This window comes from Rhinolophus sinicus, chromosome 2, assembly GCF_057876585.1.
Source record: "Rhinolophus sinicus isolate RSI-liver-muscle chromosome 2, RSI-T2T, whole genome shotgun sequence".
Classification (NCBI taxonomy): domain Eukaryota; kingdom Metazoa; phylum Chordata; class Mammalia; order Chiroptera; family Rhinolophidae; genus Rhinolophus; species Rhinolophus sinicus.
This window is the reverse complement of record NC_142502.1, coordinates 9,104,693-9,131,747: the sequence shown is the minus strand read 5'-3', so window position 1 is coordinate 9,131,747 and position 27,055 is coordinate 9,104,693. Positions and strand designations below refer to the sequence as shown.

Sequence of the window (27,055 nt, the reverse complement as noted above, 5' to 3'; positions counted from 1 at the left end):
CCTGCTCTAGATTCATTCTTCAAATCCTAAGCGTCTTTCCTCCACTTGTTTTCAAAGCCCTTTTCTTAGAAGGTCCAGTAGTAAGCAGTGAAGTAAAATTAAACACTAATAAAATTGAGTAAATGGAAGGTGTCCATTCGGGTGAAAGATGCTTTGTAGATGGTAGTAGTTCTGATCTCATTCTGCAGTACTTGATCCTAGATTATCAAGACAAATACCTTGTATACTGGAACTCAGCCTTTAGGACTCATTCCATACCTGGCTCTCGGCCTGCACTGGATTTGCAGGCTCAGTGACCTGGGAGTCATTACAGCAGGCCAGCACTGATTTGCCGAGCACCTGGGTGGTGGCCTCTGCCAGGCCCAGTGCCACCACACAGAGGAAAAGCAAACTACAGCTCTGCCCGCCTCTCACTCGGATGAGTGTGCCGAAGACAGTTTCCTCCTTTCTCTTCTCATCTTTCCTTCATCATCTTTAGCAGATGCAATCTGTCCTCGGTAGGGTAACCTTCGACAATAACTGACTCTCTGAGCCTCAGCTTCTTACCTGTCAAATGGGAATTTTAATAACTGCCTTGCAGGGTGATGTGATCAAATTAGGTGGCACTAAAAGTTGTTTGGTTAGCTTAAAATTGTTATAAAAGTAAGGTGTAACATAAGGATTCATTTCTACCAACATAACTCCAAAGAGATTTTTCACAATATCGTATGAAAAATACGCATACCACTATTTTATTATAATAGCACTTTTGCAATTGCTTAAAATGTAAGAATTTTACACCACAAGGTTTGTTTAAAATTTTGACTGCTTTGTATTAGAATATCCTGCTTTGAAATTCAAGCAGTCTTCCAAAGTTGACTTCTAGTTAAACGGATCCAAAGCCTGTAGTTTTCATTTACGGAATTGATCCTTTAAGAATCAGGCATTCCTTTTCTGACTTACTTCGCTTAGCATGATATTCTCAAACACAGAAACCTTAAGAACCGTATGGTTTCACTCATATATGGGCTATAAAACAGAGAGCCACCAATGAATAAGACACAAGCAAACAGACTCATAGACACAGACAACAGTATGGTGGTTGCCAAAGGGAAAGGGGGATGGGAGGGAGGTACAGATGGTAAAATGGGGTCAAGTATATGGTGACGGAAAGACACTTGACTTTGGGAGGTGAACACCCAATGTGGTGTTCACAGATAATGTATCGTATTATAGATTGTACACTTGAAACCTAAATAGTCTTATTAACAAATGTCACCCCAATAAGTTTAACAGAATTAAAAAATAAGAATCAGACATTCCATTCAGATGGTAAGTCACCACCTACACTTGTTTCCTGTGGCTCTGAATGCTTTGTTGGACTAGGAGCTGACAGCTTAAAGTTAAGCTGTAGGATGGTTTCATGTAGTACAACTGTACTCACTTTTTAGGGATAGATCAGATTTTATGGGTTCGCGTTATGAGAGACCTCATTAAAGTTTTCTAATAACAAGTGGACATGCTCTGAATTTTGGGTGTTACCCAGAAAAACATCATTGTTGAAGGGGGTGTTGTTCTGACTTACAAATCGTCTTTTGGTCAGGTATTGGTCCAGTCATGTGTGACTCTATAAATATACGCTATTTCTTTCTTTATATTGGTCCAATCATGTGTGACTCTATAAATACGTGCTATTTCTTTCTTTATATTGGTCCAAACATGTGTTACTCTATAAATACACGCTATTTCTTTCTTTCACAGGACCTGTCTGGCTCCATTGATGACCTCCCCACGGGAACGGAAGCAGCTCTGAGCTCAGCGGTCAGTGCATCCGGGTCCACGAGCAGCCAAGGGGATCAGAGCAACCCAGCTCAGTCACCTTTCTCCCCACACGCATCCCCCCATCTCTCCAGCATCCCTGGGGGCCCATCACCTTCTCCTGTCGGCTCTCCTGTAGGAAGCAACCAGTCACGATCTGGCCCAATTTCTCCTGCAAGTATTCCAGGTACTCACTTTCTTAATCATTAGTTTTACTCTGTAGTACAGACAGATCCAGTGTACCCCAGTAGCAACATGCGCTCCATTACCTTTTTTTTGGTGTTTAAAAATCTAGTTATGGGACCATGTATCAGGAGCATAACTTTATGAATTAACACCAATGCATACAAAAGTTCCAATTCCTAAAAATACTCAACTGTGAATATAACCCTGTTAATGAAATCACCAGTCCTTCTGATATCTTCAGTTTGCACGTTTACCTTAACATATTCCAGAAAATTATTTTCCCCTTGCATATTTTTTGTGATGATTCTGTTAAATAAGATCCTCTGTTAAGTGCCGCCAAGGAGAGATTGTCGACTACTGTTGGCCTTAGATTTTATGGTTCTATTTAATTTCTACCATGGCAGTTATTTTCTTAAATATTTTTTAGTATTTATAGTTATCAGTGTCTTAATTTGCCAGCATGCGTTCAAGGCCTTGTTACTAATACAAACATCACCTTCTAATTTTGATACAAGAATTTTATGTTCCAATTAACTCTTGCGTTCAGCTGTTTCAGTAGTCATACTACTTCTGTACCTTCTGCTTCCTTTATTGTGTACTTGGGATTATTATTTTGTATTGGTCAGTTGCCTCATCCTCATTCATCTTTCTTAGATCGAACTTCATCCATTCAGACCCACCAAGCAACTAGCTTTCCTTTGTCAGCAAACTAGATGTAATTTTTTTCTGTGTAAATTTTGCTAACATCATATGGGTGGATTCCAGAAAGTGCTTTTTACTAACCTATCAGAATTGACATTGAATTGCTGATAAATTTTCTGATAGTTTTTTTTTTTCTATTATCTTGAAAGCATGATGGAGTTCTGCCCCTTTTTTTCATTTTATACCTTTTATATTTTAAAAAAAAATGTTTATATATGAGATGTATATAAACATCCCATACATATATATTATATACTTTATACGTATATGTATAAAGTATATATACATATGTAACATGCTAATTATGAAACATAACTGTCAAATGAGGACTCACCCATGCGCCCACCGTCCGTTTAACTGGGGTGTTGTCACTGGTATTGCATCTACCTGTGTGTTTTGCGTTATGTTCAGCCCTGTACTTCCCTCTGCCTCAGATATTCTCTGAATATTTTTTTTAATCCTTCTTTTTGTTTTTTGTTTTTTTTGGGGGGCGGGTTTAAAGAAATGCATTGCATTCATTCCTAGAGTATATATTGTTAGTTTTATTTAGTTTTGAGCTTTATAGAAACATCATATTTAGAATGACTGTATAATTTATCATCCAAGCTGAGACACTTTTGAGCATGTAAGGGTTGCTGTTAATAATTACAGTGGGACAACAGGTGTAATCCAGGAAGATTCTGGGCAAATCAGGAAATATGGTCACCCCAGTCACATGCTGTATGTGGCCTTCTACAATTGCTTTCTTGACAGAATGTTGCATTTCTGAAATTCATCCATATTTTGGATAGAGCTATAATTGTAATGCATGTTGATTAAGGTAATAACTTATATTGTTGGCTTATAAACAACAGCAATGTATGCCTCACAGTTTCGGAGGCTAAGCCTACGATCTAGGCCCTGGCAGTTTCAGTGCCCAAGGAGAGCCCACTTCCTGGTTCACAGACAGCCATCTTCTTGCTATGTCGTCACATGGGGGAAGGGATGAGGGATTTCTCCGGATCTTCTATAAGGGCACTGATCGCATTCGTCAGGGCTCCACCCTCATGGCCTAAGCACCTTCAAATATTTGGTGTTTAGTGATTAACTCATCTTGATGTTACTATTCTTCCAAAACTATTTGTCCTCATAGTGGTTGTAATAAAAACAGGATTTACCTGCTTTGAACATTTTTAAAGCTATGACTACTCTATATTTCTGAATTCCTTAGGCAGTTTTTGGTATTGAGATGGATTTTGAGGCATCACCTACCTAAACATTGGAAAGTCATGTAAAATATTGTATTTGTTAAAAAATAATTCACTCCTTTCTGAATTGGATCACAAGGACTTTTCTTAATAACCTAAATGAAAACTTTTCTGAGGCATAAAGATATTATAGTTTTTCATTTAATATCCCTGATATGGGTAGTGCACAATCTAATGATTTTCATACATGTGTTTATAATTCCAGATGGGGATTTTGAAACTTTTGTTTCACTGTTTGGATTTTGATGTGGTAAAGAACTCAGAACCCAACCAAAGAGCTCACTTTGGCCACGTGCTGTCACATCTTACAGAGGAGGTAGCTAGGTCAGCTGATGAAATTGGTCCCAGAGTCTGGTGCTTAGTTGTGTTTTGTGCAGGGTGAAGGTGGTCAGTGGATTTCGCTCCACGGGACCTATTACCACCATCACAAATGAGGCCCATCCTTCACAGTAACTGAGGGAGGCCCTGAGTGTGGTTCTCTCTGCTGACTTTTCGGGAACGTGAGTTTTTAATAGAAAGTGTTCCGCTTTCTTGGAAATGCTGTTGAAAGCATATAGCGTATCTTTTAAGCTTGTGTCAGACGTGCTAACTGCCAAGGGCCTACATTTTCATTTCACCATTCCAAGTCAGCTCTGCTGTACCTACGGGATGTCTACATGGTACTTGATAAAACCATTCAGTGAAATTGAATACGGAGAAGAAATTACACAGCAAATGTCCACTTGTTTTGGAGGCATGCTGTTCAGGTAAATCCATAACTCTCTTTGTGGAGTGGAAAGCTGTATAGTAATAGAATTATGTAAAACGTGGTGAATAGAACGTTTCTTAATGTTAGTGTTATTCTAAGAGGGCTAACCTCTTAGAAAATTTGATAAGCAGTTTGGGCGTTTGTTCACCTTTCTCCCAAGTGGTGTTACAAATGGCATTGAGCTGTATGGACTTCTGTAGTCATCTGATCTCACCTCCTCATCGCATAGCCACTTACTAGCTGTGTAACCTTGGTCAGGCCTCTGAGCCTCTCTGTGCCTCAGTCTCTGCATCTGTAAAGATAATAACCACATCTCAGAGGTTTACTGCAAAGACTACAAGGTTAATACACATGAAGCAGGTACATGGGAAGCATTCACTGCATGTTAACTAACTATTGTTGTGATTAGGGTTATTGTTACTGTTCACACTGGACCTGGACACATGTCCTGGGTCATCACTGTCCAGACGGCAGTCTTCTGATTCTTAATCCGGCGGCTGCCTTGGGCAGTTCAGAAGATGTGTACAGCAGTCCCCTTTTGTCCACGGGAGACATGTTCCACAACCCCCAGTGGATGCCTGCAGACAATACCAAACCCTTTGTACACTATGTTTTTTCCTGTGCATATGTACCTTTTCACTTAAAGGAAGCACTTTCCAGCTTCTCTGAGGCATATATGAATTGCCAGCATCACTACCCTTGCACTTTGGTCCATTATTAAGTAAAATGAGGGTTATTTGAACACAAGCACTGTGCTATCGCAACAGTTGATCTGATAACCAGCTACAAGTGACTAATGGGAGTGTCTACAGTGTGGAGACACAGGACTAAGGGATGATTTGCTTCCTGGGTGGGACAGAGCATGGTAGCACGAGATTTAAGCACGCTACTCAGAACGGCATACAATTTAAAACTTATGAATTGTTTCTGTGTCGAGTTTTCCATTTAATATTTTCAAAGCATGGTTGACCACAGGTAACTGAAACCGTGGAGAGCGAAACCACGGACAAGGGAAGACTACTGTATGTGAAATGTGCAGCGATGATTTGCTGTGTTTACTGAGGTTATTCAGTAGGATCGCTAGAGCTAGTTGTAGAAGCAGAATATATTTTCACAAAGTGGAATCCATTTTTCTTCTAACTTGGAAGAAAGATAGATCAGAGGTTGCTCTTCTTGGAGTTTGAGTTCTGAGAAGCTTAGGAGGAGACCAGAAGATAAGGGGAGGACAGGAAGCTAAATCTTCTCTTCACTCAGGTCGTGGGCAAATTGATTCTGTGTGATGTGCTGCTGGGCAGGCCGTCTAGCATAAAATTCCCTACCAGACGTAGTTCAGAATCCTCACACTTCTTGCTGTATTGAGACAACAACAACCAAGACCACGGCTGTAGCCAGGGCTGCACGTGAGGTTGAGCAGGTTGCTCATTGGACAGGGACATGGCCCGAGGGGTAAATGGGAGCAAAACTCGGGCTGCCCTGGGCAAAGGGGGCCCTTTCTTGAACCGTACGAAGGAACCGCGTCCTGGGCCTCTTGGTCATCATCGTCCATCGTTTGAGTCCCCGTATTACCTATTTCTCACTCCGTTCCTACTACAGCTCAGCCGAGGGACGTTCAAACATACTCGTCAAAATGTTTGTTCATAGATGTTCATCAAAAATTTTATATGGTGTTATATTAAGGGGATTTGTTTAAAATCATGCAGGTTTTCGTTGAAAAAAATTTTTTTGTCTTCTGTTTCCCTCCACCTAGTTTATATGCCCTCTTTTTTGCTTGTTTGTTTTTTAATGTATTTTTGTGAACTTGGTCATAGGTAGTAGAACCACACTTGAGAGATGTTTATAAAGTTGATTTTTTTGGTTTTTTTATTTAACTAAATGCAAAGACACCTTCCCGTAGAGAATAAGTAGGCCCATTTCATAATGTCACCTCCTCCTTTTTTCATCTCTAGTCCTCATGTTTAAATTTTGTTAATTTGTACATTAAACCCTAAGGTAATTTACAGTTTACCATCATTCGCTTCTGAGTCTATACCAATGAAATAAAAATGTCAGGAAGAAATTGCATGGTTTCCCACCCATGGAAAGATGCTCAGACTGCTGCTTTAGGAACATCTGTTTGGAATTTCTCTTTATTTTTCTGTATATAGCCTTTTGCTTTCTTTTCTTCCCTCCCTTCCTCTCATTCCCAGCACTAACTTGTTTTTTCTGACCTCACTTCTCTCCCATTACCTCCCACGGTATCTTGCTACTGCCTCTCCGTGTGTCACAGATTGGCTCTTTCAATCATTGTCTCTCCAGTAAGTCATTGTTTAAATGCGCAGCTGTTGTGTAGCTGATAGCCGGGATGAGGTAAAGCCAGAATGTTGTTGGGGGTTCTTCCCAGTGTTGCTTTCCCAGGGTTTGTTTAAAAAGAGCAATCATTTTTCTCCATCTCGGCCCTGGTAAATGAAATTGACAGCTAATGAGAAGTCTCACAGAGCTAGATAAACAAAGCCCAGGAAAGCATCCCGAACGGCGGACTCTGTGTCTTGCCTGTCAAACGGTTTCTCCACCCACTGCACATGTGCCCTCCTATCATGCTGCTCACAAACATTGTGAGTGTCATGGGAACAACTACTGTGATACACTGGCACATGGGCCCTGGCACATCCCTAGCTCAGTGGGCTTTTCCTTCCTGCCTTTTTGCAAAGCAGGACGGAGCTTTTCTATGGTAAGTAGCCACATGGATTCTCTCCTTTCATTTGCACATTACTGAGCTCCAGCATCGTATCTGTAGTTAGAAGGTAAAGAAGTCAGCCCTGGTTGTGTAAGGTAAACAAGCATTTGAGAACAGAAATGTATATGCTACATCTGCCCCGAGTGCCATTATAAATTTTCTTGTTTTTTCTTCTCCCTCCTTTATATTGATGTATTTATATTTAGAGAAAGAAAGGAAATATCTCCATCTTTTTAATTGGTACTGTGCATGTATATACATATACATTTAGATCAAGAAAATCTAATGTCAGGTGCAGCTGATGCAGAAATGTATGATATTAAACATTTTGTTTCACTTCTAATAACTTATCTCATCACATTGTACTTTTGCTGCTTCCTGGGTTACATCCTAGAGTGACTTACCGTGTTTTAAGGAGAATAAACTGTTGGGTCTTGAATGTACCGTGTGGGTCTCACCCTGGGCCTGACTTGTCCTAACACGCAGTGGAAGCTGACACAGCACAACATCAGAACGCATCGCTGCGGCCAGGAGATTTAGTGGATGTTCATTTCACTGTCTTGCCTCCAGAGCCAACCATTCCAGTTTACTAACAAAGCAAAAATGTAAATAAGCCGAAGGGTTTTTTTTATTTTTATTTTATTGGCCAAAGGCTTTTGTCAGCTTTTTCCTCCATGTGCTGTAAGCAGCCACAGTGTTTAAATATTAAGTAGGGTGAACATACGCGGGGGGGACGCTGATGGGCAGGCACGCATTAACCGTTCATCGCCTGACAAAGATTTTTGTTTAGCAAAACTTTGAAGTTCAGACTGCTGAGCGTAGTTTATCCGTTTTGTTAACAGAGATCTAAGGAGAGCGACTGTAAATTCCTGAACAGAATTTTCCCCATTCTGTTTTTCAGCATTTGACATTTCTACCAAGTCCAGTTTTAGGTGGAGTCAGGTCACTTTCATTTGACAGCAGGACTGTTGATTACAATAGATTAGGACCAAAGATACAAAATTAGGTATTCGCGACACATTAGTGTTGCCATGAGAAGAGACATGTTTCACAGCTGTGCTTTACCCTGCACAGTACTAAGAGTTTATTCTCATCGATGACATTTGTGTAGCCATCGTGGACCAAAATAAAGTTTCATCAAATACGAAAGAAAAACTCCCTCTCTTTAAGTTGGATGGGCTTTGCTGTTTGAGGTGTCTCGCCTCCCACCTCACCCCTCCCCAGACTGAGTGCTGGACGAAGGAGAGTAAGGCTAAGGGCTAGGGCAGTGTAGGAGCTGAGAACCCACAGGAAGGAGGGTGAGGAGGAGAGGTCTTTCATTAATCTTTCAAGAGCTGCCCTCATCGCGCCGATCTTTTTCTATTCCGGCCTCCCTCCCCCAGAAGCTCTCTGTTCCTTCCCTCTCCAGCCAGCTGGAGCGTCGTCCCCCATGAGAAGCTCTGCACACTTGCCTCCCAGACAGAAATGTTTTCCAGAGTCCCCCACCGTCCGCAGCACCAGGCACTCTGGGCCCCTTTCTTACGCAGACTCATACCTGGCAAGTAAGTTTCTGTCCTCTGAAAAGGATGACAGGTTTTAAAGCGTGTAGAAATGGCTTTGCCAGAGATAGCCCTTCCACATTCCTGAAGCCTCACTCTACAGTGAAGCCTGATTCTCTGGAGCTTGAGCATGTCGCTTCCTGGACGGTGAGCGACGCATCCAGCATACCAACCAGCCATGATGACCTCGTACCCCTCAGGAAAATCTTAGACACCAAGAGAACGAATTCCAAAACGGGTGGCACATACTAAATTAAATAACTAGTGGAAAATAACTCTCTGGACAGCACTGTGGTATGTTTGAGGGTGTTCTATGTAAGCGCTCCCCCACTTTAGCCTCTCCTTAGTGAGTGAGAGCAAGGAGTCTTCTTTCTATAGGAGCGGATAGAGCTGCAGATACAAACAAGATGTGCTCGTCAAAAAGCTCATTTTCTTGCTTAATTTGACATTCAGACAAGCAGATTCTGGACGGAGGCTGTAATGGGAAAGAGAAAAATGAATTGCAGGTAGGAGTTAGTCATAGGTTGGAGTGAACAGAAAGGATTTCAGAGAGAGGAAATGATAGTTCCTGGTCTAATTTGTCAAGATTAGTACCTGTGAAATGAACACCAGAGGGTGTAAACCAGTATTTCTCTCTTTTTTTAATCCATCCCCCTTGGATTTTTTGAACTCTTAGGGGTCAAGCCTAACCCATCCTAAATGATTAAATTTTCCACTTTTTAATTTCTCCTTGCTCAGTAAAACTCAGGGTAAAATGATGAATTTGTTTCTGCATGTACGTGGTTCTAAACCAGTTTCCTGCCATGCCAGCATCAGTAGATTCTCTAAAATGGCACTGCATGCAATGACAATCTTTTTTTTGAAAGTCTGCAGTCACCCTACCTGGTAATCTTATTTTAAAACATCTATCAAGTGTTCCTTTTTGGCTTCTCGTGAAGTAGAAATCGTGCAACAGCTTGTTGCAAGGAAGATGCATGCTGCTTATTGGCAGCTGAGCAGGAAAAAAATTCTTAAACACAAAATGCCATTGATACCTCCGTGGCAGCCCAGAAAACATCAATTCAGCAGTTCTACAAACCAAAGAGAACTTCAGCCAGTTTTTTTTTCCCTTACAAAGTAAAATATTTGTATGTTATATGAAACAGTAATTGCAGATCCTTTCCAAATGATGCTTAGCAACACTTAAGAAAGCAACAATATATTTTGTCTTTTAGAGAGATGTGATTGCAGCCCTGTATGGTTTAGTTATTAGTTATTAGCGCCGCCCCCTTTACGATCCTCATTTAAAATTCAGACCAGGATCCTGGTTATAGAAACATCGTACTTTGGTTATGAATGTTCCCCTGCTGTTTCTAGAGGGCAGGTTCCCCATTGCTGCACACCCGTTCCGGTATTCTGATCTTTGGGGAAGGAGTATTTCTTCTTTTGTTCAAAGGCAGAAATCTTTTCAGTTCTTCCATTCCAACAATTTTCCAACTAAGCCTTTTCCACTTCTCCTTCCCCCACATTCAAAAATAAGAAAACATTAGAATTTTATCAGAATAACCCATCCCAGTTGGTTTTGCGCCCCCTCTTAGTCACAGTTAAGTTATGCAGTTCAGATTAAACACCCCTCTCATTTTCCATTCTCTTTCTTTGGTCTTCTGCATGTGAAAATCGAGGAAAGCCTGTGTCTCCAAGGCAGTATTTGTGCCTTGTTCTTGCTCTGTGGGATGAGCAGTGACTGACGTGTTTACTGATGCAGCTGTCCACACCCCCTTCTCCCATAGTTTTTACACTGTTCACTGAGGACGCTCTTCACACTCCCTGCTTGCTGTGTGTTTTCCTGTCCTGAGCTGAGCAGACTGGCATCGCTCCTTGAATCTGCAGTGCGCCCCACTGTCACAGTGCCACCGGCATTGGCCTGCTGTATTTTCTGTCTGCACTTTAGAGGACGACTTGGAATGGAGGGTACAAAAGCTGTAGGGAACAGATTTTAGCATAGACGTAAGAATTTCAAAAATCATTTGGAAAATGGTGATCAAATAAATAGTACTTACAGTCAAGATGTTCCTAAAGGTGATTTCCCAAGCTTCTGATGTGTGTTACTGTATATTCTAAAGGGACTAAGTAGCAGTTGTGAATGGAACAAAACTGTTTTACAGAGAGGGTTGTGTTTATTTCCCTATCTTGGATAACCCTGGAGCCAGGATGGTTATGATGTGTTGATTGATTATAGCCGTTATGTCTCTTACTAATCAGTTTCATCGCTTATTCTCAATTTACACACTTGTACCTTTGATTTCTCTCCATAACAGGGTGATAGGGGTTGTCATTGACTAATGAAGAACAGAATTGGTTTCGGCATGAGACAAACGGAATGCCGACACCAATCCTAAAATGCATTAATCTTTAATAATCCACATATGCATGTTTATAAATGATAGAACCAGGGATTGTTAATGTTGATATTCTCCCTTCCAAACAGAAAGTGACATAGGAGTTTGTACTTGCAAACTGCATCAGACGCAGATAGCTGAATGCCAGCTATATGACCTTGCTGAGCTTGCCAAATGTATTAATTCACTGATTTTTTTTTTTTTTTAAGTAACATGTTGTACTTTTGCTGTTGGATAAATCAGGTGATTTCCTGCGGAAGGCCAACTACCCTTATTGCTCATTTTTATCCTGTCTCAATTTACTGTTCTCTTCTTTCGTTCATTAATTGAGCAAAGTACTTAATGCATATTATGCTGCATGCTCGTTTCTAGGAACTGAGGAAAATACACTAGGCATAAATGACAAAGGGCCCTGTCCTCATGAAATTTAAATTCTAGTGGGAAAGACAGGAAATAAGCAAATAAGTATTTTATTGTTAGGGAAAAGAACATCAGGTTGCTTCTTTAGAGAGCAGTGATTAGGGAAGGTGCCTCTTAGAAATTGATACTCGAAGTGTAGACTCAGCGAATGAAGGGCAGAAGCATGCCATGAGAATGTCTGGGAGAGAGGTAACCAGGCAGAGCAAATGCAAGTACAAAGGGCCTGAATCAGTAATGTGTTTGGTGTGCAGGGTGGGGGAAACACAGGGACATCAATGGGGCTGGAGTATGGTGGGGAACGGGAGATGGGGACAGACTGGACAGTTAGATTAGAGGGTAACCAAGGGCCAGTGTGCATAGAGCTTTGTAGGTTATGATTAGGACTTAGTAATTTACGTGTGATGGGAAGCCACTGGGAGGTAGTAAAGGCAGGGAATGGTATGATCCAGTTTAGGCTCTAAAAGGACATCCTGGCGCCAAATGGAGAGTGTACTGTGGGGGCCAGACAGGAAGCAGGGAGACGGGTTGGGAGGCTCCTGCAGTAGCCTGGGGAGGGTTGGTCCTGGCTGGATGTGTGGGTAGCAGTAGTGGAGACGGAAGGGTTTTGGTCCAAGAAATTGGTAAGTGGTAGTTGTGTACAGTGGAACACGAAGGAAGCAGCCCATTCTTGAAGGGGGGATCAAGAGTTTGGTTTAGAACATGTTACATTTGAGATGCCTACCAGGCATCCTAATGGAGAGTTTGAATCGGCAGCTGGTTATAAGAAGAGTGTGGACTCGGAGTAAAGATCGTGGGTGGCGAAGCAAGTCGGTGAGCTATGGGATTCTAGATGAGATCGCCTAGGGTACCCAGCTGGCATCATACTCACCGGCAGGGCTTCGGAAATCCTGGATGGCTGGGCCCCACACCCAGTTTCTGACTCAAGGTGCGGCTGGAGAGTTTACATTTCCAGTAAGTCCTACCAGGTTTCCCCGAAAATAAGCTAGAGCTGGATAATCAGCTCTAATATGTTTTTTGGAATATAAGACCCGGTCTTATGCTAGCTAAGACCGGGTCTTATATTATAGTAAAATAAGCCCAGGTCTTTTATTAATTTTTGCTCCAAACGACGCATTAGAGCTGATGGTCCTGCTAGGCCTTATTTTGGGGGAAACATGGTAGTTGCTGCTGAAATTGCTGGTCCGGGCACCACTGACCTACGGAATGAGTGAAGGTCAGTGGTTCTCAGCAGTGGCTGCGCAAAACGTCCTGAACAAGGACTGGCGCTCCGTCCCCCCAGCGCTGCTGACCTCTCTGGTCACTGAGACACTCCATCAGGACTTCTCAGAAGCTCTTCAGGTGATTGTCATGTTTGGCCAAGGTTGGGAAATACTGAGAGGAATTCTGAGGACTGAACCCTTGAGCACTCAAAGATGTAGAAACCAGGAAAAGGGACAGCCAGTGGGGTAGGGGGGAAACCAGGGAGAGTGGCACTCCAGAAGCCAAGCAAAGGAAGTATTGCTAGATATGGACGAGACCAACTGTGTCCAGTACAGGCTAACACTTCCCGTGAAGTGTTCCAAGGGCATGTTTTAAATGCAAGCTTGTGTGCCCAGTCATGATCATGTATGTATAGGTCATAGAAAAATTTAGGGATAAATGGCTAATTTGTTTGCTTTTTTAGGGCAGCATTTATTGCCATATTTTCTTAGCTTTCTATAAATAGGTTGTGGTTCAATTGAAATTTTAATGTCACGGGAAAAATTGCTGTGATAAAATAACTGTTATATTCTTAGGCCTAATCAGTTAGTAATAAATCCCCTGTTTCCACAAGTGTTTTTAAGTTCATTTCACTCAAAATCTAAGAATCTAAGAATCATTTAAATTGTGCATAAAAAAAAGACAAAGATATTTTTAGAGAACTGAACCTGAGTGTACAGTTTTTTGTTTTTTTGTGTGTTTTTTTATCATTGCTTTGCATTAGAAGTGGACAAAGGGAACTCATTCAGTATTCGCTGTTTTCAGCACTACCAGTCATCACTTTGTGTCAGATCTTTGCTCCTAGAGCTGAATTCCCTTTGCCTGGAATACCCATCCCTCCCCTTGCCAGCCTGGCAAACTCCTGCTTACTTTTCAAGACCCAAGTCCAGTGTCTTTCCCTCTGCAAAGTCATACTGATCTCTCCATACCGGGGAGTCCAGCTGCCCTCCACCTGGCCCAGGAGCCTCTGCAGGACACTGAGCATTGCTTCCTTTTCATTCCTGGTGCCAAGAACAATGCCTGGCGAGTAAGCGACAGTCCATAATGGTGGCCAAATTAAAGAGCTCACAGTTCTCTGGGAATAAACAAGAACCCAAGAAAATAAAGTTCTAAAATTGATTACTTATATAACCTTTTCTTCTGCGGGCTGGGAGCCATCTTTCTGCCATTTTGTTTCACAATTTATGGGATCATTCTAATTCCCTCCCTCCTGAAGGAGAATCTACTATGACAGATCATTTTACTTCCTTTCCCCCTAAAAACAGAACCTGAAATAATGGTCCTAGTCTGATCCTGTCAGTCTGATCCACATTTCTTCATGTGTAGCCCCTGCCTGAGTCTAATCCATCACACACAGAAATGGTGTCACATAAATATTGGTGCAAAATTCTGGAATTGTTTAATATCCAATATTTTCATTATTTTGCTATTTTTAATAAATGTCTTATTAATAACTAACCCTGTCTTCAAAGAAAATGGTAAATTAAGAACAGGTTGGCCGTGCGGAGAGTTTTGTCATTACCCAGATAATACTCCCATTTTCCAAGCAGCCAGTGTCAGCACTTGCTAGATCACATGGGGTGATGAGCTATGAGCCAGTGACTGAGATTTGTGCTTCAGCAGCACATGAGTAATATGCTCCAGGTATATGAACGTTGACAAGTCGAAGAAGACAAAAACATGTATTCATGAAAACGATACATTTCAAAAGTATACTTGCCGAACATTTACTTAAACTCTGATATAAAAGAATTGGTAAGGAATATATGAGGCCGTGGTCCGGAATGCCTTCTTCCTGTCACGTTGCCACAGTCTGTATCCTGCACTGTCAGGTGGCCCCCCGCACGTCAGAGGCTCCTGTGACTAGGGCTCAGCCCACCTGGCCCCTCTGCCTTTGGCTCCCAGCGCCTCGCTTGGCCGGGAGCCAGGCCCTGTCCTGGCCACTCTCTGCTCCTAAGAGAAACCCTGAAAGCATCACTGCAGCCTCCCGCGTTGGCCACCCTGATACCTTTAAATTAAAATGATAAAGTAAGGAAGTGTTGACTCGACCTCTTAGAACATAAGGGATTTCAGGTAGAACCCTTGCTTGGACTGCTGCTTTCAATTTTTTGGCATAATACAATGCTTTAGCTTTCTGTCTTTTTGCTTTTTTTTCTTAGTTATTCTTTTTATATTTTCTTCTGCCTCTTTACTTTTAAAAGTCGTTTTATACCAAAGACTTAGAGGTCTAAAGTTTTATCACAAAAATAAGCTCTCAATATTTAATGTAATTACAAATAAGTGAATTTTTAAAGCCTTTAAAAGTAGTGTATTATTTTAGTGCATAAATTGACTATTCTGTATCTAAATAGAAAATATATAGCAACCGCATTTCCTATAATGCCAGTATTTTATGTGTTGGTCCCAAAGTTACATATTCTGTGCTATTTTTCTCCCATTCCAGTATTTCATTCCCAAACCGTGTATCTTTTCCTGCCTTATCTCGCATCCAGAAGCAGCACAGAAATGCCCGTGGACCAACGGACCATGGGTACCACTTCGTCTGGAAAGCATGCCCTCGTCCCTGCAGGGCAGACAAGCACTTCTCTGTGTGTTTCTACTATAGAAGCAAAATGACTCCAAGCGAGTCCTGCTTTCCATAACTGCTCATGTTTACAGCCGAGAGTTGTCATGACATGTTGGGACCCAGAATGAGAAATTTGTAATGCGAGGATGGAGGCCAGTGAAACTTTTATTAAAGGAATGAAAGTGCCTGGGCTTTAAAAAGGCCTGTCTCTGTTAGGCAGTGCGGAGCAGCCATCAAGTGGGAAAAAGGGGGCAGGCAGGCACCTCATCTAATCTTTCTCCTGGGGGCCCAGGTGGACAAATTGGCAACCCTGTTCACAGCTTTTTTCCCCTCTCCCCTTTGTACTGTAAGAACTGCTAATCGGATCCATGCTGCTGCAACTGTGGTTAGTTATTAACAGAATAAAGGCAGATTTCTTCAAAAGAACGGGTGGGGGAAACGACTATACAAAATTGCAAGGTTGTTAGAATCTTAAATGCACAGCAGTCGATTTTTTTCCCTTATTCTGAATTATACAGTGAATACAAGTCTTTCATCTGTCACTATACCCATTTCTTCAGAAGGCAGCCAAATATTAAGCTTCTCCAACACAAAAGGAATCTTAGAAAGAGGAAAAATATTGAGGGAGGAATAAGAATAGGTTAGAGTGGGGGGAAATTAGGTTTTGTTTTTATTAATTTGTCCTAGTGAGAGAAATATAAACTGCCTGCTCTATTTGGCTTCCCCTCCCCGCCTCTCACATCAGAGCAAGGATTAGAACAGATTTAGCTGGGAGCTATCCTGCAGTTTCTGCCTGAGCGACGTTCAGAACCGTCCGCTCTTGTAGAGGACAGATTGCTATGGAGCTAGACTTCCAGTGGAGGGCAGGTAAGCTGTGTTATGTCAAACACACGTTACTCCCCCAGAGAGCTCTGGATTGTATACCTGAGCTTTAAAGCTGTTGAACATGGTGTGTGTTTATGAGATATGCTGAATATGGACAGCAGATTTTCAGTGTGGTGGTTTATATATTTAGTGCCTCTCCAGCATTCATGAGGAAGACCTGAGACAGTCAAGATTCCCAAAGATGAAAGCGGCTCCTGCTTCCAACCAAATCACACTTTGCGTCATAAGACCTATTTCCTATGCATGCCGTCACACTTAAAGTTAACAAAAGGTTATAAACTACCCTAAAGTTTCGTCTTCTATATAGTGAACTTTTTTTCACAGAGAAAATGTTTTTATTCACTTCAGCAGAATTATTGGAGTAAAGAACATCTGAAGTAAAGGGCGCGGGGACAGGGTGGTCAGCCAGGTGCGGCGTGTTGCTCGCGCCCGCCCACCGGCAGCCGTAGGGCAGGAGGGGAGGTGGGCCTCAGCGCAGCGGACGCGCCACCTTCCCCACTTCTCCCAGGTCGCTTAGAGTGTCCTCACCAAGAACATTATGTTTTAAAGCTGAGAATCTTCCCGTATACAAATGTTTTTGGACTCTGGTTTATCTTTTCAGTCAAAGCTTGTAGTGACCTCAGCAGTAAAGTCTAAATATTCCCTGACTTGACTTGCTGAGTGCCTTGTGAGAGCCTTTTAAGTTTCTTGCCTTGAGTTCTCTGTAGAAAAGTATCTACCCGAAAGGTCTTTAATGAGTTTCAGGTAATCCGACTGTTAGACTGACTTCCATGTGAAATACGTTTGGTAACTTTAATATATTTAATTAATAAAAGAGGACAATTGGAAAAATTCTGGGTTGAATCCAGTGGGCTAGATGAAATAATGTTATAATAAGTTGGTTTTTGTAATAAAAGCAAACAAAAAAACCCCAAAATATTCATAGTACAACCCCCATGAAGGCATAACTCTTAAATAGAATGCCCCATATTCGCTTTGGTTTTTCCCTTGTCAGCTGATAGACCTGTGCAGCTTCTCTGTCTTGGACTCTAGCAGTGAGGTTAATAAAGAGACTCAAGACCCTCAGACTGCAGTAGGGGGAATAGTTAAAAAGATTGATCCAGCAGGTGTTTAAGTGTTTGTGTAGAATGAAGATCTGTGCCTCCTGTAAAGGTTCTGTCTCATTCAAGGCAGCTCGGCAGTTTCCACATTCCCTTAACGGCTCAGCAGTACACATGTCAGATGGGCCACTGCAGCAGTGATTTATCTGTATTTTAGGGCCCAGTGGCACATCAACAAATTGCATTATCTTAGGTAAGATTTTTGGAAAATCTAACGCTATTTTGAATGAACATTTGAGCCATAGGACATGGAAGGGTTTGTGTTCCAAGGCTCAGACTAACTCCAAGGAGGGGACCAGGTTGTTATGCTTCTGTGTTCCCATTGGAGGGTACAGGTTCTGGGGAGCGTTACTTTCCGTTTTGTACTGCACTAATTTGAGGTAGGGTTAGTTCACAATAAAGAATTGTGTTGACAGCCTATTCACAGCTGCCTCTGCCACTCTCCATACCCCAGTACAGCACCTCTGGTAAGAGTGAGAGCCTATTTAAAACACAGCACATAACAGTAAGTACTGTAAATCCACATTCAAGCACTTGAGATAAAGTGTTAACTGTAACCACTAAGCTGGAACCGGAGCAGACTCTGTAGTTTAAATGTCTGCTTTGGAGCATATTAAAGTTTCCTTTCTAACTCATCTAAATAAATGCCCAAGACTTGGATATTCAACGAATGGATCAGTTATTGAAAACTCGTTTTTCACCTACACCGTTGCCATTGAGTGTTAGGTTGGTATTTAAAGTTCACTAAATAAAATGACCAGTGAAGCCCTGCTGCCTGGATTGCAGAGCTGCACTGTCTTCCCCACACTCTGGTGTGGATACCGTCTTAGGTAAGATGTTCAAAGATTTCTGCAGATACGGAGTCCAGCATGCAGCCCACTGAAAGTCATATGTGTCACTCGTCATGGTCACTTACCATGGAAGGAAAGGTCCTAACCAGTAATTCGTGTTTCAGAAATTAAAGAAATAACTCCCCTGAATGCAGTCCAAGGGAAGAAGTTAATAGTGCTCTTACCAGTGGGATTGGCAGCTTGTAAGAAATATATCTTCTGGAAGATCTGTAAAGTCAGACTGTGACAGGTGAAACCCATATTCTACTTTAAAGATTTGACACAGAACTGATTTCCACAACATGAAGAAAGCGTGAGGACACATTGCAACGAAGCGACCCAATGCCTTAGTTTTGGATGCATTCAAAGGGAAATGCAAGATGGAAGCTGATTTGGTCGTGATGTGTGTATAAGTGGTAGCAGTGACTCCTACAGTGTTGTTTCTTTAACTCCTCACTAACATTAGTGACACCATGGAGAATTCTTCAAGAGTAGAAGAATAATTCAATTGCTAATTGCTAAAAACTATGAAACATATATTGATTTTTGTAGCAGCATTACAGGGAAAGAATTGGATCATAGTAGAGTTACTAACAAAGTGACTAGAAGTGTTCTTTGTTTCTTCTCAAAATTCAACAGCAGCCACAGCTAGCAATTTCATTCACGTGAATTCACAGACCTTGCTTTTCTAACAAGAAACCTGTCTTGCTCTTGTTAATCTCAAGGAATTTATGAATAACACCCAAGTCTTTGTCACTAAGTACCTCATGATCGCCAAGTACCCCAAGGATCCCTACTGAGGAAGATTGGCCAACAAAACTGTCCAGGTTTCTCTGCTTTAACGTGTCATTTCATGCTAACTTTAAGAAGCCAATCCTCTTGAATTACTAATGGAGGAATATCATTTAGGACATTGCCTTGTACTTATGTAGTAAGTACTCAGTGGTTTTTACTTCATTTTTTGCATTCAAGTAAAACCATCTCTATATGAGAATTTGTGAGACAAATAAATATACATTCCAGATGTTGCTTTCTCTTTATCCACTTTTGCCCAAAGTCAGCTAATGTACTAAAGTTGGAGGGGGAGAATAGATTTCTGGCAGTAAAATTGAGATCAGGTAGTGTCTGTCATTCAAACGCGAAATACGCCATACTGATTAATTATATCACTATTTCATCTTGGATGACTAAATCCATACTGGGTTAGCTGGTTTTTATTTTTTGCTGAAACAGTGTGAAGGGAAGAAATGCTTTATGCCTGGCCACTATAACTTTTGAAAACTGAAATTCTGCGTATTTCTTTCCCTATTAGTACTATGTAGAGATAGCACAATATTATTTAAATGGGTATAAATGATTTGTTGGCCAGAGGCTCTTGTAGTTCAGTTAGTGTTTTGTTCTTATTGGGTTTCTGTAGTTGTATGCTATAGTGATTCAGAAAGGAGTTAACCCAGCGAAGTTTAGCCTCAATAAAGGGTTAATCTGGAAATGCTATTCATCTCATCTTTATTTTCTGCTACCCCAACACAGCAGTGTGCGAGTATAACTTACATGATTGCATCAGATCAGTAGCTCTGATATGTTTGTTTCGGTCTGTCCACAAACAGTTGAGAAAAATAAACTACAAGTAATCAATTAACTAAAAATGTACCTGCTAAATGCACTTGCCTTTTAAGTGTTAGCACTGTGCTTGCATTAAATGCTGAGAAATCCAGCACTAGATCTGCTTTGAAGAGGAAGCAAACCAAATAGTTACTGATAGTTATCAAATATGGGGGAGTGTGTCAGGTTTATGTATCGTTAATAAATACCATTTGATGTTTATTGACTTTTTGAGCAAGTGTCCCTGAATGTTTCTTTACTGATATTATCATTTAGAATAGGGGTCAACAAACTACCACCTTTGGGCCAAATCCAGCTCGCCAGCTGCTTTGTAAATAAAGTTTTATTCATGCTATTTTGTTTATGTATTGCCTATGGCTGCTTTTGCACTACAACAGCTGAGTTGCATAATTGCGACAGAGAACATATGGCCTGCAAAGCTTAAAATATTTACTATCTGGCAATTTACAAAAAATGTTTGCCTATTTCCTCATCTAGAATAATAAGATAAAACTATTTGATTACTGGTAACTTATAAAGGTTTAGTTAACTGTTAGTCTGGGCTTGGTTTCTAGATTAATCAACCACACATTTGTTTATTCAACAAATACTTATTGAATGCTTACTGTATGTCAGGTTTGGGGGATATAACAGGGAACAATACAGACAATTCTCTGCATTCATGGAACTTACATTGTAGTGAGATGAGACCAACAGTAAACAGAGAAGTAAAGTAAGAACCATGGGGGAGTGTTAAGACTGTGTTACCTGTAAGAAATATAAAAGTGCACTTGTTAATACTGACTGCCCCCCCCCATCTTGCTCTATGAAGTATGCCACGCTATAATATATTCATGTTTGTTCATCTACTAGAAGTTTTACTTTACTGGATGTGTGCTAATTTACCAAACTATACATATTAGCCTATTTACACCCAATTCTGTTATATACTAAAATCCCCGTGTTTTGTTACTTAAAATATTTAGTTTGATGATTATCTTTATCAGTGCTTAAAAGCTCTTTTTAATTAGAAAAATTTCCCTCAAAACCTATCATAGTGTAAAAATTAAGAAGAAAATAGTAGAAAATAAAATCCAACAGTACATTAAGAAAATAATGCACCATGGCAAAGTGAGATTTATTCTAGGAAGGCAAGGTTGGTTCAATATTAACAACACTATTAATATTATATAATATATAAGTGGATTTTAGGAAAAATATTACCACCTTTAATAAAGTTCAATACCCAATCATGAAAAAAAAAAGAAAGAAAGAAAACCCACAGAAATAGCAATTAAGGGAACTTTCTCAACATAGTAAAATGTATGTACCTTAGTTTTAAAGCCAGTATCATACTCACATGTAGTGGAAAAATCAGTAGAGACATTTCCACTGAGATACAAACAAGACAAGGATGATCACTAGCTCCACTATATGCAACAGTGTTCTAGAGATGTTGGCCAGTACAGTTAGAGGACGGTGAGGCATACGAATGGTGATAGAAGAAATAATACTGTCTCTACTTACAGACGATGGAGTAGTAAACCCGGGAAACCCCAGAGAGTCAATGATAAATTAATTGAAACTGTAAAATAATTCAGTGCAGTAGCAGCAGGATATAAAATTAATATAGAAAAGCAATAGCCTTCCTCTACACAAACAATAAACTTAAAAGACATACTAGTAGAGAAAATCTCACTTGTAATAGCAAAGATTAAATGCTTAGGAATAAACAACATAAAATGTACAAAACTTCTATGTACCCAAAAGAAACTAAAGATTTGTGCAAATGAAAGGCATGTCCTATTCTTGAAAAGGAAAACTCAACAATCATCAGTTCTCCTTCAGTTAATTTAGAATTATCAGTGTAATTACTGAAAATATCAATAAGCTGTTTTATATAGTTAGACAACTTGCTGCTAAAGTTGATATAGAAAGAACAAACATGCCAGAAAACACTGAAAAAAGTGGGGTGGAGGTTTGGGTGGCTAGCCTTACCAGACATTAAAATGTGCTATAAGAGTAGATCTTATAAGTTTTCATTGTAAAAGATCAAATTAGATCTATATCACATACCACACACAAAAATAAATTCCCAGTAGATTAAGATGAAGCCATGCACATTCTTGAAGAAAACTGGAGTGAATTTCTCTTTAACCTTGGTACAGAGAAGAGCTTTCTAACTAGGACTCAAAATACAGAGGCCAAAAAAATAAAGACTGATAAATTTGACTACTTTTTTTATAAATGCCATTACAAATTTTATAGTATAAACAAAATCTAAAGACAAGTGAGAAACTAGGAGAAAATATTCACAATTTATGCCACAGGCAGAAGGCTAGCATTCCTAATATATAAAGAATTCTTTAAAATTTCAGAACAAAGGACTGAAAACCCAGATTTGAAAAATTGGGGAAAGACATGAGCAAACAGTTCACCAGAAGAGATATAAAAACAGCCCTCAAACGTGAAAGAGTAGTCAAACTCAGAATTAGAGGAATACAAACTCAAAAATATCAGATACCTTTACTCACATATGAGACAGGTCAAACATTGCCAGTGAGACTGTAAATTGCTTCAGAGCTTCATGGAGGGAAATTTGGAAATGCATAACTTTTGACCCAACAATCCCACTTTAGGAATTGACCCTAAAGATAGACATCAAACAATACAAATATACACACAGGCAAAAGTTGGAAACAACTGAAATGCCTATCCGTAGGAGAGTGGGTGAACAAACTGGAACACACACACACAAAGGAGTGCTAAGACCTATTTTAAAAATGAGAATGTTATAAACTGATAGGGAATACTTTCTAGGACATGCTGTTAGGTGTGGGGGGAAAGCCCAAAATGTATCTAGGATATGCTACCCTTTATGTAAGAAACAAGATAATATAAGAGAATAAACAGGTATCTTCTCATTTATGCAAAAAAATATATAGGAACGATACGCCAAAATCTAAGGAAATTGGTTTATAGAGGGCAGATGGGAAAGGGGTGGAAAGGAGAACTGGGAATAGCCGAAGCAGAGATGAGATCTTTTTGTAGAACTCTCACCTTTAGAACCATAGAAGCATTTCACATGCCCTAAAAATATCAAAACAATTAAAACCAGTCGGGATGTGGAGGGAATTCAAAACGGAATACAAACCCTAAGAAATCACTCTGTGTTTTTCACAAGGTTATAGGTTAGTAGTCCCAAAATTACTTTGTGTGCATAATAAAATTGAACAAATAAGTAAAATTGATTTAAATAATGAGAATTGGGCTTCTTACCTGTGGAGAAAGAAGTTATAAATAAGGAAAGAGAGAAGGCAAAATGTACCCTCTAGTTTTGGACTAGAATTAGGGGTAGCTGCATAAGCTCATGGTTACACACACATACGCTACTACGGAAATACAGATGTGTTTGTGTGTGGGTTAATGTGCATACATATATTTCCTTTCTGTTCATGGAGAGGGCCTAAGAGCAATGACATCCCAGGAATAATGAGCAGACCTAGTGCTCAGATCTTAAACCATTCTCCAATGCAAAAACCATGTAGACAGAAAAACCATAGCTCCTAGAAGTGGTTGATTATAGGGCTGGGGCTGAAAAAAAACAGAAGGTGAGTCTGGAGCAACCTGTGGTTCCAAAAATATAAGGATTTGGAGCAGCTTCTAATGGCCAAAACTGAAACAATTTGAGCAACAAAACAATGTCAACGTTAGATTTTAATCCATAGAATAAAATAAATATCCATGAGTGGATTCGTTTTCTTACAAGAAATTACTAAAAATTCAGCAGCTTAAAACAACACCCATTGATTATCTCACAGGTTCCATGGCCAGGAGTCCAGGCACAGCTCAGCTGGGTCCTCTGCTCAGGGTCTCACAAGGCTGCAAAGTCTTGGATGGTCCCTGTTCCCATCTGGAGGCTCAGCTAGGGAAGAATTTGATCCGGTCTCATTTAGGTCACTGGAAGAATTCACTTCTGTGGTTGTAGAGTGAGGCCTTCAGGTGCCGGAGGCTGCCTGTCCTTGCTGTGTGGCTCAGTTCACATCAAGGAAGCTGGCTTGTTTGAGGCCATCAGGAGCATCTGTCAGCTCAGCAAAGGCCCAAGTCCTCTTAAACTCAGGCCAACCCAGGATCGTCTCCCTTTTGGTTATTTCAGAGACAGTGATTGAAGACTTGCAAAATCCCTTTAATATTGCCATATAACATAATTGTAGGAGTGGTATTCCATCATTTTTGTTACATTCTTTGATTAGAAACCAAGTCACAGGTTCTGCCCTCAGTGGAGATTACACAAGACTGACTCACAGGAGGTCATCATATAACGTGTCTGCTAGAGTGAGTCCATGTAGATAGACAGAAATAGTCTAATAAATACATACACAAATGGGGAAGAAGAGAGAGTGCTTCCTCACAATTGACTCTCATTAATAAATGTGGAAGGAAAGAAGTAAAGACTCACCGTTAGCAAACACCACTGTAATAAATGTTGCAGACAAGATTGTCTAAGGGATGCAAAGATTAGTGGGTGCGAGTTTGAGGAGACGGGATTTGCAGTCTCAAATACCTCCCCAAAGAGGCTTAATCAGCTACAAGGAGCAAAATAGTAACTGTATTGGAGGAACTTGGTAGACACCAACTTTACCAAGTAAGGAAGGTAAACCACCAGAAATGAAACGTCCCCCTAGACAGAATGAACCAAGAAGGACGTGACATTTAGTGGTGCACTTCCCAAAATGAATAACCTCATTACCGTGATGAAAACATACCAGACTGAACCAAATTGAGGAACACTCTTCAAAAAGTGTCAAGGTCATAGGAAGAAAGAAAGACTGAGTCTTTAATGACTGGAGGAGACTAAGGAGAGATGACAACTAAGAGCCACGTGAGATCCTAGAACAGAAAAACAGACATTAAGTGGAAAATTTGGTGTAATTAAAATAAGATCTTTAGTTAATAATATTATACCCTGGTAAGTTCTTCATGTTAATTATATTGTGGTTATATAAGATGTGAACACTAGGGGAGGTGGGCTAAGGGATCTCAGGGGACTCCTTGTTCTGGTTTTACAACTTTAAGTCTAAAACAAATGAAAATTAAGTTGTTTTTATATGTAAAAAATCATAGTATAGATTTGTGCTGAGCATCAAAAATAAAAAGTAAGTGGTTATTGAAGAACAAATACATAGGTGTAAAGTGGTAAAATTTATTCTCACTCCCAACATAGGTTTTTCCAGTTGTAATTTTTTTTCCGTTGTGCTTAATGTCATTATAAACATAGATGAGGGGAAAACATGGGCTTTGTTTAAAAACTCAGTTTTAATGTTAAAGCCTATTCATAAAGTTGGTTTGTTCACTATGCATGGCAATAGTTTTAAATAATTACCAAACTTTGCTTAGAATGTTTTACTTCTGACAAACATAAATCATATAAAAGTCTATGGTTTTGAAGGTCTTTACTTGATTCATTTGGTTCAAAGGGCTCTGAACGGTCATCTTTAGATGGACGTTGGCCACAAATGAGTCTTCCGTACTGTATTTATCAAAATGTTTTCTGAGTCATCACCTGCTATGACTGTACTTATGGAGGATGAAGTTATATCTTAACTGAAACTGGCGCTGGAAAGACGGCGGTAAAAGCACATGGAGAATTGAGAACAGTTTGGGCAAATCTGTCTTTACCATGAAAAGGTTCTTGATTGTTTCTTTAAGGGATGGATTTAATAACCGAATTTTCTCATTTCTTTAGCGAGATATCTGTTAGAATTGCACCAAACAACTAGTAGTGCTGCTTGGATGTGGCAGTGTTTTCTGCATTCACGAGATGGGTTTCTCAGAGCCTTTGTGTTTTAGTGGAAATGTTGCATGTAAGAGCAGTGCCTAGGGCGTACATAGTGTAAGTGGTGTGTCCTGTGTAAGGAGAATTACTGTTTGTTTTTACTGTCATGAGCCTCTGAGTCCAGCCTGTCATGCAGAAACAATCATTATCATGTAAGCACTTCCTGTCTTAGTGCAGTTGATGCCCCAGGGACATTTTCAAAAGTCAGGATTTGGCTGCAGAGTGCTTTAAATTTCTACATGGACTGTAGACTGGGGCCTTGGGGTGTTCCATAGGGAGCATGGGACCCTGAGGACACTCAGCCACTTTTGTGTATCTGTTGCCAAGTCGAGGACCAGTGTTTGCCCTTCAGATTGTTTTCATCCCGCATGTTAAGTGTTTTTTACATTACGTTGAATGAGTTGCTGGTAATGCTCATTTACTACAAATACCGAGGAGTAAAAGGCTGGTTAACCCAATCCTGTGCTGTTTGTCTGGTCCCTTCATCCCCTAGCCGCGGCTGGAATCTGGGGAATGACTCCTAGTGGTTTTGCAGTGCAGCGTTTTTTAGTGTCTATCAGTTCAGGTCTTGGTTTTCACTTTCACTGAGAAAGAGTGGCCGTTGAACCGCGGAGCACTCAGAAGAAACACATAAGTTTTCCATTCTTTTCTCAATGTGAGAAGCCTAAACTCTCAAAAACAATTTGAGAATTTTTATAGTTACATTTTAACAACTATTTCTAGCTGTTATCTAAATGGAAAATCATCTCCCTGCCTCTCTGGCTGTCACCGTTATTAGAATTAGCATGAGTGACAGTCCTCAGAGACTCTGGGGACCGAGCTCCTGCTGGGCTGTGCAGGGGCTGCCTGGCCTCACAGATGCAGAACTGCGAAAGGGTTGCTGTGCGGTGTGTAATACCGGGCTCTGCATCATGACCTTCACCAGGGTGAATTGGTGCTAATCTTCAGCACATTAATTTCCTTCTCTACTCAAATGTAATGTACAAAACTGTGGAGGAGTAGGTCCTGTGGTGTCAAAGCAGTTATTAGCTTGTTCTGACATGATCACGGACTCTACACCAGAGGGCTACACAGGGAGATGTATGTGTATGTGTGTGTGTGTGTGTGTGTGTGTGTGTGTGTGTATGTGTGTATGTATGTATGTGTGTATGTATGTATATTTCTGTCTTGCTAACTCATTTTAAGCAAAGGGAGAAGTTAGAAGATAAAATAGCTGGTCCCCATGCCATGAGAGCGTGTGCCTTAGGACTGTGCTAAGTTCAACTGCC

General features: G+C 40.5%; 1 protein-coding gene across 11 annotated transcripts in view; it reads left to right on the top strand.

Moving 5' to 3' along the window:
- The window catches only part of ARID1B (AT-rich interaction domain 1B), a 398,476-nt gene that overhangs the window by 280,251 nt on the left and 91,170 nt on the right, over positions 1 to 27,055 (top strand). For all 11 annotated transcript variants that reach the window (XM_074333745.2, XM_074333741.2, XM_088795342.1 and 8 more), the window contains one exon: positions 1,741 to 1,984. In XM_074333745.2, coding sequence (XP_074189846.2) covers positions 1,741 to 1,984 — 244 coding nt within the window. The remainder of the gene's footprint in view (positions 1 to 1,740; positions 1,985 to 27,055) is intronic.